We start from the raw sequence: 15,926 nt of genomic DNA, 5'->3' as shown, positions 1-15,926 counted from the left end.
CTTGAAAGTGTAGTTGTGGTGTCGCTGAAAATGTTGTTGTAGTTAAACTACACGTGCAAAAAAAAGGTTCCACATCTAAAGATCTTTATTTTGACAGCAATGTTGTATAGGGTTTTAAAGTAGCTTCGACACATACCAAATTGAGGCATTTATTTCATTATTTCTAATACACTATATAAACACGTTTTTATATTCTGTCGATAAGCAATCATGACAGTGTTTTAACATTAGTGCATTGTTGAGGAATGTCCACTAGATGGTGTACGTCAATAATACAACCCAGAGAGGCTTGTGTTATAATATAACTAACCACATATAAGCCAAATGGCTGACGACATTTCTTTAAAAAATAAAAATAAAATTCAATATAAAAAGCCATACTTACATAATTACTCAAGTAGCCTACGTGCTTTACTATTTTGAGGAACTTGTACTTTACTTCAGTATTTTAATGTTTTGCTTCTTGTACTTTTACTGCACTACAATTCAGATGCTTTAATACTTTTACTTCACTACATTTATTATATAACTTTAGTTACTTACATTTGGAATAATGATATTAAGTATAAACAACAAATAAAAAAGGGACTGGTACTTCTACTTTCACTTAAGTACAAGATCTGAGTACTTCTCACTACTGTCTATTCCCTGTCCCCATACCCAATGCTTGAACATGTAAGTCAGAGAAATCCGAATACATTGTTATCATTATTATTATTATTGACATTTGGCTTATACATTTACCAAGATTGTGCATTCACATGAGGTACTTCGTTTTTATGATGGACTGCAGCTTCCAACATATTTAGTGAATGGTGATCCAAGGTGGCTGATGACATTTTGACCTATTTTTTTTAAATTGCTCCATCAACAATCAAGATGCCACACTCCACACACACTGCTGTGTCAGACTGTGTTATCCCCTTGCTAAGTGGTGACTGAGGGTGACTGGTCTCAGCTGAGCTAGCTGCCAGCCACACAGCCATGCTTGTTAAAAACAGCCCTCGGCCTTATGGATTTCAAAGGTTGAGGCGACAGTTCTGTCACAAGGAGTTACTAGACACCCACTTGACAAGATCAGGGAGAAATGTGATGGCATCTGTGAACCCTTGAGAAGATACGATATATGACAATGCAGCACAGAAAACCGGGGAGACATATATTTTGTAGAAGTGAGAATGTCTGGGTCTTTTTTTGCTTGCCTCTGGCTGTGCTGACTTGTGGTATATGTTTGTGACAATGACAAAACAGACGCACTGTCACCAATACTTGGGGAGAAAATAGATTGTGTTCGTCTTGCTATTGTTGTCCCTCCTCACTCAGTCTGAGGGAGACAGGATTTAGACAGACTTGGCAGGGTGAGACGACCTGACTGTGGAGGATACCCATGCGTGCATCTATGGCCCCCATCTCAGGAGTGGCACATAGAGATGTAGCCAAACAGCTGCGTCTCTGAAAAAACATCTCTATTTTCTTTGTACTGCGCATAAATCATCCTCTCGCTGGTGAAATCTGTGTACCTGTTTACACAATGCCGGATTAGTTTGAGCAAATGTAATATGTAGTTTCAGGAGAGAGGAGGTTTATTTTTGAGAGATCCTGTCCTATTTTCAAATCCCATTTTTCCAAAATAGGATAATAAACCTTTATGTGAGATTTTTTTCAACATGTCTTTGCACCAGGTTGCATGTGAACTGTTTCTCTAAGCCAGTAGTGATGGGGTCATCCAGGGAGAGCGCTTTGATTTGGCCCGTGGACACACTCTAAATAGGAGGACAAACATAAACACAACACTATGTCGTGCATAAAAGAGGACCTCTGTCATGCTGTACGCATCAAGAATGTAAGAAATCAGCGAAGAAATAGTTTACTCTGTAGAAAATATCCATAAATATGTTATTCATTTCATTGAGCCATATGTTGCCTGAGGAGCTGTGAAGCCTGGAGAGCTATAAACGAGGGAATAACTATAATGATGTTAGAGAGACCCTCCATTTAATTTAATACTAACATTTTCTTGGGGATTTTAAAGTGTTTTTCTCATTTTAAGCCAATTCTTTCGTCATGAAACAAAGGCATGTTAAAACTAAGGCTAAACAGTGCATGTAATGACTGTAATTATACTTTGTCTCTTTTAACATCTTAAAGTAACAACAACAGTATTTTGCAACTCGTTATGCCTTCTCTTTTTATTCTCTTCCTCTTAGCCTTTAGTAAAGGGTGTAAAAAAAATAGATTTATTTTTTGATGAATGCTTGTTATTGCATGCAAGAATGAGGAATAGTAAATAATGGAATAACAAAAAATAAAATAGGACAAAAACATGTTTGGGATTAATTTCCTTGCACACATTTCATGATTATCTTTTGTTACGTCTGAGCGATTTATACCCTTGATGTTTATTCAAATCATATTTAAATCTACTCTTAAGCAATTGCTTTTTTTTAATAATAATATCTGTAAATAAAACTCCTTGTGGAACTTATCCTCAGATTTAGAAAAGCAAACATCAAATCTCATCCTTGGAAAACAAACATTCTCAGGTTTCTAATTTTCATATTATTCAGTCTGTTTTCTCCAGCATGATGAAAACACAACAGCCTTGACTTTATATATTATATACATGTTGGTAATATCCTGTATTCATTTCTCTTGTGTGCATGGACAACAAATGCAGCTGCATAATGTTTCCATTTATGTATTACATGCCTACCTTCCTGTGTGTTTTCACATGTTGTTATTTCAAATTGCAGAGAGCCTCTCTGACAAATGAGGCAAACAAAAAAGTGTTGGATGGAATCTGAATGATAATGAGTAAACAACAGTAAAGTAGGCTCAGAAAAAAAGCCAAGATTACTGGGATGGTTGTCTGCTATGGCACTTTGCTGCTGCCTTGTTTGTTTACATGCACTTCAATTAGCCTTGCCCCTGGGGATGCCATTTGGCGGACTGACAGATGCCTTCCTCCATATTAACACTGCTGCTGATTTTTATAACATATTAAAACGTCAGATTTGTATTCAGTTTCGAACTCTGTGCTGCTTATTATTTGCAGTAAAACACTGTTATTCTTCCTGACTACAAACACTTGTAAGGCAGACAAGATTAAACTCATCTAACATTTATAACACTCAAAGCTTCAACTGTACAACTATTCAGGGTCAGTTAATACAAATAGTGTACAACAAACTCAATATTTAACCAGGGGCATCTCACCTCAGTTTGACCTCCTCTCTCTCACAGGGCCTCACAGGGTCACTGTATCTTTGTAAGTTGGTGAGTTCAGCAGCGGGTCTCTGAAGCTACTCCAGCCTGAAGCGCAAGTATTCTTAGTGATATTTCTTTAAACTAGTTCATCTAACGGGCAGGCGCAGGGTTCCCTGAAGGCTTACGCTAATGTGTAAATTGTGGTGTGAAATCTAGACACATAACATGGATTGTTACACTACCAAACACAAAATATAATGTGTATCATTATGTGAAGAGGGCCATGATCCAACACTGTGAATATACTGAGATAGACCTTTTTAAAATGCAGGGGTAAAATCCTTGAACATTTCACCGCAATCCTCCCTTTGAATCCAACATTTCAATCTACTTATCCAAGAGGGAATATGACTGAATGCACTCATTTTACATCTCGCAGTGTGCAAAATCTCTATCTTGTGTGGCTCAGCAGTGAGGTTGGAGAAGTCAGCACTTCTAAAGCACGAGAGAGGGAGAGAGAGAGACAGTAGCAGCTGTTGGTAACACAGTCAAACTATGCTTAAGCATCTTTTATTTAATGAGTAATACCCTTGGACTGTGCAAAGTATTCACAAAAGGCCCATTTCTGTTTATTTTGGGTTCCAGGCAAATTGACAAAATGCAATGTGCCTAAAAGAGATTAGACGCAGAGAAGCAAATATTGAATATTCCAACACAAATGAGATACTGTTGTGAAAAACAAGCCAGTTTCACGTCGAGATGACACTGACAAACTCAGTGAGAATATGCACACTATTGTGTTTGTATGAGCTTGTGGAATGGAAGCATTTGTCTAGGTAACACATTTCCAATTACATAGATACATCATATTTCTTATCTTTTTTTTCCTCTTGAACAGATCTGCTACGACCAAAATAATTTAAACCAGCAAAAGTTGAAACAGCACAATGCATGAAGCCCAAGGGGAGCTTGTTATCATCGTATCACTTCGAAGAGAGCCTCACAGCAGATTAACAAAAAACATACAGATATTATCTAGTCAGTAGTAGAGCCATTCATCAAAGCAGAACATAGCCCTGTCCGCTCGTAGCAGCCAAACTGCTTGCATGCCTTCATAATGAAGCAATGTGTGTGTGTGTGTGTGTGTGTGTGTGTGTGTGTGTGTGTGTGTGTGTGTGTGTGTGTGTGTGTGTGTGTGTGTGTGTGGGGAGTGAAACCTATGTAAACAGGGAGGGTTAAACTAAAGCATAGCTCTGGGGTTTTAAATAAATACTGGCTTGGGCAGAGATTGGCAGACAGTCTTAACACACACACACACACACACACACACACACACACACACACACACACACACACACACACACTCACACCCACAGCTATTGTCTCTTCTGCTGACACAGAGTGTGAGCCAGCCACTATAGTTGATGATAAAGCAGACAGCAAAGCCCTCACTAACGGTGCCACAGTGCTTATACCATATCTGCTCTCTCAGTCATCTGGTGTGTTTGTAATATGAAGTGTTATGCACCACTTGTCATCCAGTGGCTCCACTTGTAAAGTTAGAAATAGCCACTGGAGCCACTTGAGGATACAAAGAATTTGGCAATAGTTTGGTCAGACTCGGATCCAGGCTGCAATAAAGTAGGCCTATTTTGAGTCCTATTATGGATACCATTCACTGCCTCACAAAATAAGAAGAGGAAGGATGTGTTAACCAGGCTCAAAACATTTCTCCTCATTATTGAGAAGTTTTACAGAACTTCTAATGCAGACCATTTACACACATTGGTGATAGTTAACTGGTTTAGTAGTATACTACTTAACCTCATATGAGCATGCAACGCTAGATCATCTCATCCCCACACAAAATGATTCTACCTATAGAAATAACATCCATATGAGTAATCGTAACCTCCAATCAGTCAGTTTTCAAAATGAAATTGCATCCTGTTTCTTTCTCAGGCTCAAGTATTCTTTAGCAACAATTAACATGTTTGCAAGCCTTTACCATGCATCAACAGACTCACAGTTCTTCAGTATTGCTGATGTTTTTGTTTGTGTCCCTTTTGGTACTCTGCTATTTTGAGATCCACATTGTGAAAGTAGTCTGGGGAAATTCTGAGAGATGTGGAGGTGTTGACGATTGGTGATGGGTAAATGAGGAGATAGGGATTTATATCCTTCTGCTGAAATACAATATGAAAAAGTAATACAATTTGTAACAAAAAAAGCACATCTATGTCCATCAATCCACAACTCAGAGTCTCTAATTGAAATGCTGGGTTTTATTGATGGGTTCACTCTAAGCTTCTGTAAACAGATTTTCTGCACTTGTCATTTATTCAAAATATGTCTGCAGAGGATAAAACTCTTCAGAGCAGGAAAACATCCAGCCAGATCTGTGTGTTCCAAGTTGTTTAAGATATCAAAACATCAACAACCCTTTTATATCATTGATGTTTGTTTGCGATTTTGCAGATTTGATCCAAAACCAGAACCATATGAAATCATAAACAAACTCTTTGGAAGCACTTTACTTATTAAACCTTAAGGGTCCCCTTCTTACGTTTCAACCATAGACTGTATATTTCAACCCTACTAGTTAGATCATGAGATTGAATGCGCAAATGCACATAATGAAGTTGGTAACTTTTAAAGATTGGCACTGCATTCCAGTCAGTGCAGTTGTCCCAAGTGGCTCAGTGCAGCCCAAATTTGATTGGCATATCTGGTGAGCATTTGGAGAGGATGATAAGGGATTCTCAGACTCCAGGGGATAATGTGGGATTCTTTGTCTCAGGGATCAAACCAAAGCTGCGCTGCGAGGAAAGCATCACTCATCTCTCTCTGGAGGGCCCTGCAGTAATTTGCATTACTGATTGATGCATTTTTAAACCAAAAAGTGCAAAATAACAATAATAAAAGAGGTTACAGATTATGTTTACATCAACAGTACTTGTATAAACATAGGTCTGATTTTATGACATTGCTATGCATTACACAACTCATATAGTGAAGAAACAGACATATCAAAATTAAAGCAATCATAACGATTATAATAAGCAAAATGGTAAACTGAATTTTGGGAAGCCTTGAGCTGCACATGAGCCAGCATGAGAACCCGAAAGTGTGTGTGCGTGTGTGTGTGCGCGCTGTGGTGTGTGTGCGCTGTGGTGTGTGTGTGGTTGCCCACAGAGTGCTGTGCTGCAGTCCGCTCCCTGCCGGTGTTCAGTTAACTACATGGACATTAGCGGCGCAGCGACACAACCACCGAGCCAGAGTGGATTAAACAGAGTGTGTGCGGAGAGCCACTCGGTAAACGACTGTGTAACCAATTCAGACATCTTGTAGTGCCATAGCAAGTCCGTTGCACCGGTTTACATCTGCGAAACAGCCAGGGAAAGGCTATTGGTAAACTCAGTAGTGCCGTGCATTGTGTGGCAGCTCGGCGGGAATGGCTTCATCTCCGTGCGGCAACACTAACTTTGATTCCGGGCTGGAAATCAAAACTCGCTCGGTGGAGCAGACGCTTATTCCTTTAGTATCGCAGGTGAGTGCCATATTAACCCAAAACAACACGTTATAATGTTATTTCTGAGTACTTTAAAAACGCTTTCACAACACCAGCCGTCTTCGCACACATGAGGCTAACTTTGACTCTGTGTTTACCTGTTTGTGTTCGCATGTTTACCTCTCGTGATGTGTTCAAAGACTGTCCCATGTGTGGTTTAGTTTACGATTCGTTGTACTACTGTCACTGCTGTTATCAGTAATGGGGATGTATTACAGCTTACTGCTACTGCTAAATCGACTTATTACAAGTCGCACGCTGCAAAGTGTCTAGAACTGTAAACTTTTAACATGAAAGACAGCTACTGTGATAAAAGTAGACAAAAGACTGGTTTTGTTGTTCATAGCAGAATCTATAACATTACACGGACACTGTATGGGGAATGGGGAAGTACAAATGGGAGCAATTAAACCAATGATCAACCATCCAAAAACACAATTAAACCACTGTGATGTTAATCCCTATTTTGCTAGACTCATAATAAAAAATAATTAAAGGGCATAAAAGTTTCCCAAGAAGTTGTGTGCTGCCCTTTGCCAGTCCTGAACTGCTGTCTGGCTCCCACTTCTCTAATTAGGCCACTTTGAGGCACGTGTTTTGTTTTTCAATAAACAAGTAGAAGAAAGACCCACTTAGCCACTGCACTCTTTCAGGAACTCTTATCCTGCACACTTGAAACAGTCCCTAGCTTTAAAGCATAGAGTTTAGGTCAACGAGTTAATTAATCATTTTATTGTTTAGTGCAACAAAGTAGGGGGAGAACTCCTAGGCCTGATTTGTTAATCAGTGATTTAATTTGAGGCTGTTTAATTTCCATTTCGAGAACAAGTTGATTTATTTGGCAAAGCCTCTGCTTTTAACATAAACATGGCATGTTGTTTCCTTGGAGGTGGGCTGCATCCCCTTGAATAAGCAGTAACCACCAGTCTTATAAATGCTAATTTCCCCTTGTTTCGAAGGAGGCTAAATAGTGAGAGACCTGTAAATGTACTGGTGTTTCCACGGAGAGACAGTGGAAGAGAGCAGAGCCTCACGGGGGAGTCTGGACAATACGGTGATGGAAGGTCTCTGACACTGTCCCTCCCTCTGTGAGCGCTGAAAGCCTGCTTCCTCTCTCATGGCACTAAAGGACAAAAGGTCATCCTGTACTGAATGGATATGGGTTAGTTATCAGAACATATGATAGGGGATGTGCTTCTGTGCAGCATTAAGTACACCGAAAATAACATTTAATTTGCGTATACAGTCTGAGAAACCAAGGGTAAATTCATCAATTACTGTAAGAATATTTACAGTAAGCATTCCTGCAATATTGTGCAAAAGCATCCAATAGATCTGCTGCACTCTGGGTTACTTTAAGATCTTTATGCTGCAGTAAACGTATGGTGCACTCCTGCTGATAAAGACTGGCTGAGCTCCACCGTAGTATAGAAGACTTTTCTGAATACTTTAACAGCATTCAGTGTATAACCGTTCACTGTTGAATAGTGAGCCTCAAGGACAATTCTTTTCTAACTTATTTTTTTCTCAATGTGAGGCATGTCCCCATAGCAACAGAGCTCTGCAATGCTGAAAGAAACAATATTTCCAAGGGGCTGTTATCTCCGTAATGTTTCTTTGTTGTGGCTGTGATGTCATCTGGAGGACGGTCACTCAGTCGGAGCTGACCGGTACATTAGTCTCACCTGCTGTGAGTGCTTTTCATGCAGTGTGGTCATTGCACTCAAATCACTCACACATTTACTGCAAATATGCACAAGGCATCTATCTGTAAAATCGATTAGAAAAACCATGTGGAAAATATAAATATATGCTGGTATTCAAATTGTTTACTAGATATAATTGGTAGTGATCCGTAATAAAAATAAGTGCCTTGTATGATTGTTGGGTTAATGTCCAGAAGTAAGCATTGTATCCTACTGTCTAATAGGATATATTAGAAGAAAATGAAAGCATCTTAAGCCAGATCAATCCTTTGCTTTTATCATGTATTTGCCAAAATAAATCTGTCTAACTTGTGTTTATTAGAATGGCTGACATTTAATGCAGCAGTGTTACTCTGATTGCAGCCTTAATGTGAGAAAGATAACTCAGTTAAGGAGTTTATGTGACTGAGTATTGCTTTACATTGGCTATAATTGAATCATTATAGCCAGTGTAAACACACTAAATGTGCAGGCTGTTTTGTTCGGCTTTTTCTTTGATGAAGCTCATGTGTGAGTGTGTGTTTTTGTGTGTGTATGCAAGCTTATCTGCTGTAGGGGTCATTAGATAACTACCAAGGAGGAAATGAAAAAGCTGTGTCAGTGAGCAAAGCTGGTGTGTGATAAGGTATCATGTACAATATCCTCTTTTTTTAATTTCTCTTCCCTTCTCCTCTCTTCTCTCTTACTGTCCTCTCCTTCTGTCCTATCCTTCTGTCCCCTCCTCATGACGTTGGTATCCTCAGGCCTCTGTTTTCAGCTTCACTCCCACCAGGGTGTAATTATAGTCCTGGGAGTCTCCCGGCCTTGCACCATATTCAAACACGCTCGCAGATACACAAGCATTCTGTCCCGCTCACCTCTTCTCTTGTCATGCTTGTATGTTCACCTATTTACTTCTGGTGTATGCAGTTATCTTTTTGACAGTTGGTCTGAATGTCAAGCACATTTCTTACGTCAAAAAAATTAGCTTGAACATTTTAAAGCCTCAATTAAAATCAAGCCCCATTAAATGCGTTGCGAATTATTTTCGGAAAAAGTCCAAGTTCAGGCTGTTAGTTAATCAAAGAGACGTCTTCATTTGAAGGGCAAAGCACCTTTTGGGCCGCTTCGGGCACCTATATAGTAGCGGTATGAATAAATGTGTAACGTGTTTAACACACAGATACAAACTACACATCCTTGAACAGGTCATGGCACAGACAGGCATGCTATTTTGTGAAAAACATGCAGACTTCCCGTTGCGGTCGTTTGTGGACATGGGTGCACAGTTGGTTTTGCACATTTATTACAGAACCACTGATCCAAATAACTTCTTATTTCTTTTAATATCTAACTCATTTTACCATCCACTTCACACTTTTCAAAACAGAAGGGGGTTCTCACTTGATTTGACTGAAACACTCTTCTCAGCTACGAATTCAACAATGCGCTTTATTGCACCTTTCTCCTACGCCATCTCTATTGACTTGCATTATAAGGGTCATGGTAATTAATTTATCTTGTGGTGGTTAAAAAATCTAATGTGCATCACGCAGAGAGAAGAGAAACTAAGTGAATATGTCTGCTGTTGTTTATGTGTCCTAACCTGTGATGTACTCTGAAGTCAGCTGGAAGGCAATAAGCGAAAATCTGGCTGCCTTTTCCCTGAGATCTGATTCCTGTTTTGATGTGGTGATTAGTGGAATAACAGTTCTGTTCCTGGGGTTTTATAATTGAGGTTTGTTCCTAGTAAAAACACACCAGCCCTGTCTGCGGGCATGGTGGTCCTCAGGCTGACGAGGTGTAAGGGTGTTGTTTTGAGGTAAAGATGTGTGGGAACGAATAAGGGCTATGGTGTAATATCTGAGACTTTGATCAGGCTGGTGAGCATTAAACACTTGTGACACACTAGCCTTGTGATACAAAGCTATGCCAGCTCTGTAATGTTTTTGCAGAGCTAAGCCAGGAGTTTCTTAAAAGATCTTCAACTATAATTGGGCCTGGAAAATCCGTTTTCTGTCCAAGATTGTTAGCGTCAACCTTTTTTATAACGCTTGCAGGGGTTCTGTGGTGTTTGAATTGTTGCTGTCTAATGTGCTAAAAGCACGTAGGGTACAAAAAGCTTTTCCATGTTTAATCTGCTCACAAACTGGATTGAAATGGCATATTTATTACCCAAACAAAGCTCAGTGGAAAGTTTGAGGATGTGATTTGCTAAGAGCATTAGCATTTTGCAATATAAATTCTGCATTAAACAAAACGCTGTCAAAAAGCTTTACATAAACTCACTACACAGAGCTCTGTAAACATGACCATCAATCAAATGTCCATCCCGTCTTTCTGGTATTATTGGAAATGCAGTTGTATTGAGGCACTAGGCACTATTTCCCTCTTAATGTTCCCGGCCCTGTGGACGGGTGACATGACAAACATCCGTCTAGAAAAGTTGTTTTTTATATCCGGACAGAGAGGCATTACTGTTGCCACAAGCCCTAACAGATCTGCTTCCTCCAGCCGTATGATGATAATGAAGACAAATGGGTCCCTGGCATGAAGGTGAAACCACATGAGACTTACAGTGCGCCAAAAGCATACATGCGTGTGCATACACATTCACAGACCAAAATATTCCAGCCTCATGGGAAGTGTGTGTGTTTGTGTTAGGTAAGGTGGGGGATTCCAGTGTGGTTTGTGTGTCTTTGCATCTGCATACTTTGGTTTGTGTGATTGTTTGCTCATGGACGACAGAAACAAAAATGAATGTGTGGTGCCGGTGTTTGATGTGTGAAAGCATTGCTTTCTTTGTGTGCTGTGTTTTGCCACCATGACTTGTCACCTTCAACCCTTTGAGGCCTCAACCAAAACAACAATGTGTCCAATGATTACAAATGTTCAACCCAGGTCATGCTGTCACAACGGGGCCACCATCTTTCATGTTTTGCAACTATCAGTGAAACATTTTAAAGAATGGCAAAAATATACATTCACAATAACCCATTTGCCTCTGCAGGAGTCATCTTTTTTTTGGCGTGTGATTATGTGTTTTGTTTTTCTCCTTGGATTCATCACCAAATACACTTTATAAATCACAGTGAGCCTGACATAATTGATGTCTAAATGAGGATCTGAGGCAAGTTATTTCTCTGTGGTACGTAGTATACAAAAGCAGTCAACAACCCTGTGTCATCATCAAGTTGAAATGAGATGTAATTCCACTCAACTCTCTTGCTTTTCTAGTTAAGTGCTTGCATTAGTCAGACAACTTTGTCAGTTTTGAGAATTTAAATTCCTTCTTATGACTAAACTCATTCACCTAACCCTACCACACTCACTCTCAGATTTATTTTCATCTGACTGACACACACACACACACACACGCACGTAAGCTGTTTGCACATGACCAGTCTTTCTCCCTTGTCCTCCCCCTTTTGCTCTTCCCACTATTGCTATCAGGGGAGTCATTACAGATTGCTGTGTCTTTAAGTGGCGATAAAAGGGTCTGTCTCACTTGTCGATCTGTTGACCTCTCCCTGGCTAATATACTTCCACATGAGATTGTTGTGCATTTGTGTGTGTGTGGGTGCGCACTCTTGTGTGTGTAAGTAATTGTACGTGTGCGCCCGAAACCTCCAAATAACCCAGCCTGAAGGGATCGCTCACCTAGAGAGAACATCAGAGTTAATTTAATGGTGAAAAAAGCTATCTCACCCTCTGCCATTTAAGTTATCTGAAGGCGGTGGCTAATAGCGATACCGCTTTTAATTGTCTCAATGAAAGCTTCTGCCTCGGAACAAGAAGTATTGCTGAAGCTGAGAGGTTGATGAAGTATTGATTAGACATCCTTCCCATTATCAGAGAGCTTAAAAGTGGCACAGTGTGCTCACATAGCTCAGAGTCTTGTGTTTCGTGTCAACTGAAAATGAGAGCAATTTCAAGGACCTGCTCTCTAAAAAAAATAAAAAAAGGTCCTCTGGTGGTTATATCCCTCTTTGTGTTTATTGGCAATTAAATAGTCATCTGATAGTAATTGCTTATAATAAAAAATACAGGGGATAAATCTCTTGGTTTGTAATTCTGTGATTGCTATAGATTCTATTTTATTCATCTAACCTTTCTGTCTTAAGCATGTTCAGCCTCTATGGTATTCATATCAAGGTTTCTCAAAGGATATTAGAGGCCTTCTAGTATGAAGTGGCTGTTTGGCCCATTACCAGCCCGTATTTCCAGTGTCTTATAGTTTATGATGATGAGGTAGTGATGAGACGGCTCATTTTGAAGCGTTGGCACACAGGAAGGGATCTCTATCAGTGGGAATGTAGTGCCTAATGTAGCATGGTGTTTTTGTGTTGTCCAGCTTTTATCTGGCAGCACCCTGTAGATTGAAACAGATGCATAAACACAAGCCCAGAAACTCAGACCAGGACATCATTATTGACATAAATTACTCTGTTGTTGCACAGAGCCCATCTGTGAACTTCAGGGAAACAGCACAACAGTTTCTCTACCAGTCTGCCTGTAGCAGTACATAGGTAATAACTAGGGATGTCCCGATCCGATCACGTGATCGGGGATCGGAGCCGATCACGTGATTTTCACGTGATCGGGGATCGGGAGAAAAAAATCGGGGATCGGAATTTTTTTTAATTTTTTTTCCTCTTAATGCATTGCATAAAGATCGGATCGGGAAAAATCGGTATCGGCAGATTGTCAAAATCAAATGATCGGAATCGGATCGGGAGCAAAAAAAGGTGATCGGGACATCCCTAGTAATAACAATCATAAAGTATGTACCTGACATGATAAGAAAGCAAAATACAGTTTGCTCTAAAGTAAATGAGTATTATTCAGGGTGCGTACGGGTGCTGGAAATCCTTGAAAATGCTTGAAATTGTACGAGGTGTTTTCAAGGTTTGAAAAGTGCTTGAATTTTGGGAATGGTGCTTGAATTTGGGATAAAGTGCTTGAAATTGTAAATGCTTTACTTCGCTTTTTAGATTAAAAGAAAATAAAGAAGTCGGAGCGCGCTTAATTGCTTCGCTTTTACATAAAACAGCTCCGCTCCGGCCTTCCCGCGCAATGCGCGTGACCGGCAAGTGTTTTTGTTACCTGTGTGACCTGGGCATTCTGATGAGAGTGATGGATGACAGTATGCCAGGAGGTTGCCGTTTCAACGAGCGTTGGCTAGCAGAAGACAAATACAAGCCATGGCTAAGACGAGGGTCAAGCGAAGCCCAAGAGTAGCCTCCTGCAAAGTGTGCAACAATAACGATGCGAGAGTCTGCGCTGACGCCACACACCACACGAAAGGTACGCCATAGTAGAGCATTTTAGATTAGGCTATCGTTGCATGTAAAATACATGACACTTTTCTCTGTGCGCGGCAAAACAAGCTCGCCAAAATGGCTTCACTAGTCTGGCAGTATTTTAAGTGTCCGAAAATGACAATAAAATAGCGGTATGCAACGTGTGTGAAGCAGAAATCCTGCAGCTCCACCCGCTGTGACGGACCGGTGAGCGGAGCAGAACACACATTAAGAGTTAGACCTAACACACTTAGCTATTTTATCTACCTCTGGAACAAGCTAAACTAGTTATAAATATATTTATTCTTCACTGTCGGGTCGCTCATTACTGGATCAGTGAGCTGCAGGAGATACTGACGGGCTGTCAGGAGAGAGAGAGAGGGGGAGAGAGGAAAAGAGAGCGATATCGGTATCGGCCGATACTGATTCCGGCGATCGGCCCCAAAATTGGCGATCGGAGCATCCCTAATAATTGTATATGATATGTTTTATAATGATTGATCATTAAAGTGTTATCAAAGCTGGTAAAGGTGCAGCTAGTTTGAATGACTTTGTATACTGCAGGGTAGCTTGTGAATTTACTCCAGGTGGAACTAAAGTCTGATTTAACACTTGATTATATTTCACATCATTCATCCACATCTGTAAAGTAACTAAAGGTATTAAATACATGTAGTGGAGTCAAAGTACACCATTTACCTCTGACTTATGTTTACTGCCAACCTAAAAGTACCTCAAAAATAGTAATCAATAATATATTGAAAAGTTATTTGGCTGATTGTTTTATATTGGCTCAGCCAGGTTATATGGGATGCCCAGTCTACGTACAGATGGGTCACTCATTTTGAAATATTAAACTTAGTTTTCTTTTCTAAATTTTTTAATTTTTCATCCTCATGTAGAATGCTATTATGAAACACACATTTGGTTGTTTATAGCATAAAGAACATCTGATTTAATGTGAGGTAGGGAAATAATCATTTGAGTATAAGTATGTGTATAAAAATATGTAATTTACAACAGCTGTAAGATGCTTGAAAAGCTTGAAAATGCACCTTGAAAATGCTTGAAAAGTGCTTGAATTTGACTTTGGAAAAGGTGTAAGAACCCTGATTATTATTTAAATTGGCTTCCTGCTCACGGAACTAAAAGCAGGTACCTAGATGTAAAGATGGACAGAAATAAAATGTGTTACTGGACAGAGTAGACCGATGAGTGTGAAAGGAAAGCCCTCTTACTGTAATCTTGTTGGCATGTACACTTCCACTTGTCTTGTCATGTTTTGCCAGAGATACCACACAACGTATCTATATTGTCTGCTGCCTGGACAACCACAGGTAAACAGATCAGTATTTGGCAGGCAACTGTTTGTGTTGCATTGCTTTTTTGTTTTGGCGGTTTCTTGGCTCAGTGGAGAGATAATTCCAGTCTTGAGCACATGACATTGTCTTGATTCATGCTGTGGGGTCTGGGCCTTGCTGGGAGAAGCTCTGCAAATCCTGGAGAAATCAGGAAACCTTGCCAGTAGTAGGGTTAAACAAAAGATTGATAAAATACTTTACACCTTGTCTTCACTGAAAATAATACACTTCTCTCGTTGCCCGGTGTTTTACAAGTACTTAACTGTTGACCCCACAAAAATAGACGAATAGACACTAACAAATATTGATACTGCAACATGACAAAGTTAATCTGAATCTATTTTGTATTATTTGTCTCTGTCTTACTTTGATTTGGGTGATTTAGCTGCAACTAGAGCCCTTTTTTGCCTATATTTGGTAACATTTTGCAAATTTGGCACCAACAAAAGTATGAAGAATAAGCTATGAGCTGTCATGTTTGCAAAGTAATCCATGGATGTTTAAACAACTATCACTCATTTACTCTTAGTCTGAAGAAAACCTCTTTTTGTTCTGGAGTGTTTTTTAAAGGATTAAAAAAGATTATGGACTTTAAACCATGATGAATGTCACAGATACTACAAATCCTCAGAATCAGTAAGTCAAGCTAAATCCAAAATATATGGGTATCATGAGTTATGACTCATTGTTGATTGAAATCGGGGCAATTGGACTTCAAGGGTTTGGTATTATTAAGTACCTTGTTTCACTTTCTCCTCCCAATGTAACTATGATTCATGTTTCCCTGTTTGCGCTCCCT

The 15,926-nt window shown here is 39.7% G+C and overlaps 1 protein-coding gene across 4 annotated transcripts in view; it reads left to right on the top strand.

Annotated features, from left to right (window-relative positions):
• Window positions 1–6,417: 6,417 nt before the first annotated feature.
• ctnnal1 (catenin (cadherin-associated protein), alpha-like 1) overlaps window positions 6,418–15,926 on the top strand; it is a 50,484-nt gene continuing 40,975 nt past the window's right edge. For all 4 annotated transcript variants that reach the window (XM_034125166.1, XM_034125167.1, XM_034125164.1 and 1 more), the window contains exon 1: window positions 6,418–6,757. In XM_034125166.1, the coding sequence (XP_033981057.1) occupies window positions 6,662–6,757 (96 nt within the window). In that variant the 5' untranslated portion in view covers window positions 6,418–6,661. The remainder of the gene's footprint in view (window positions 6,758–15,926) is intronic.

The sequence above is a fragment of the Trematomus bernacchii genome, unplaced genomic scaffold, assembly GCF_902827165.1.
Source record: "Trematomus bernacchii unplaced genomic scaffold, fTreBer1.1, whole genome shotgun sequence".
In the NCBI taxonomy this organism is placed as follows: domain Eukaryota; kingdom Metazoa; phylum Chordata; class Actinopteri; order Perciformes; family Nototheniidae; genus Trematomus; species Trematomus bernacchii.
Note: the sequence above shows the minus strand (reverse complement) of the source record. Positions and strands in the feature narration are given on the sequence as shown.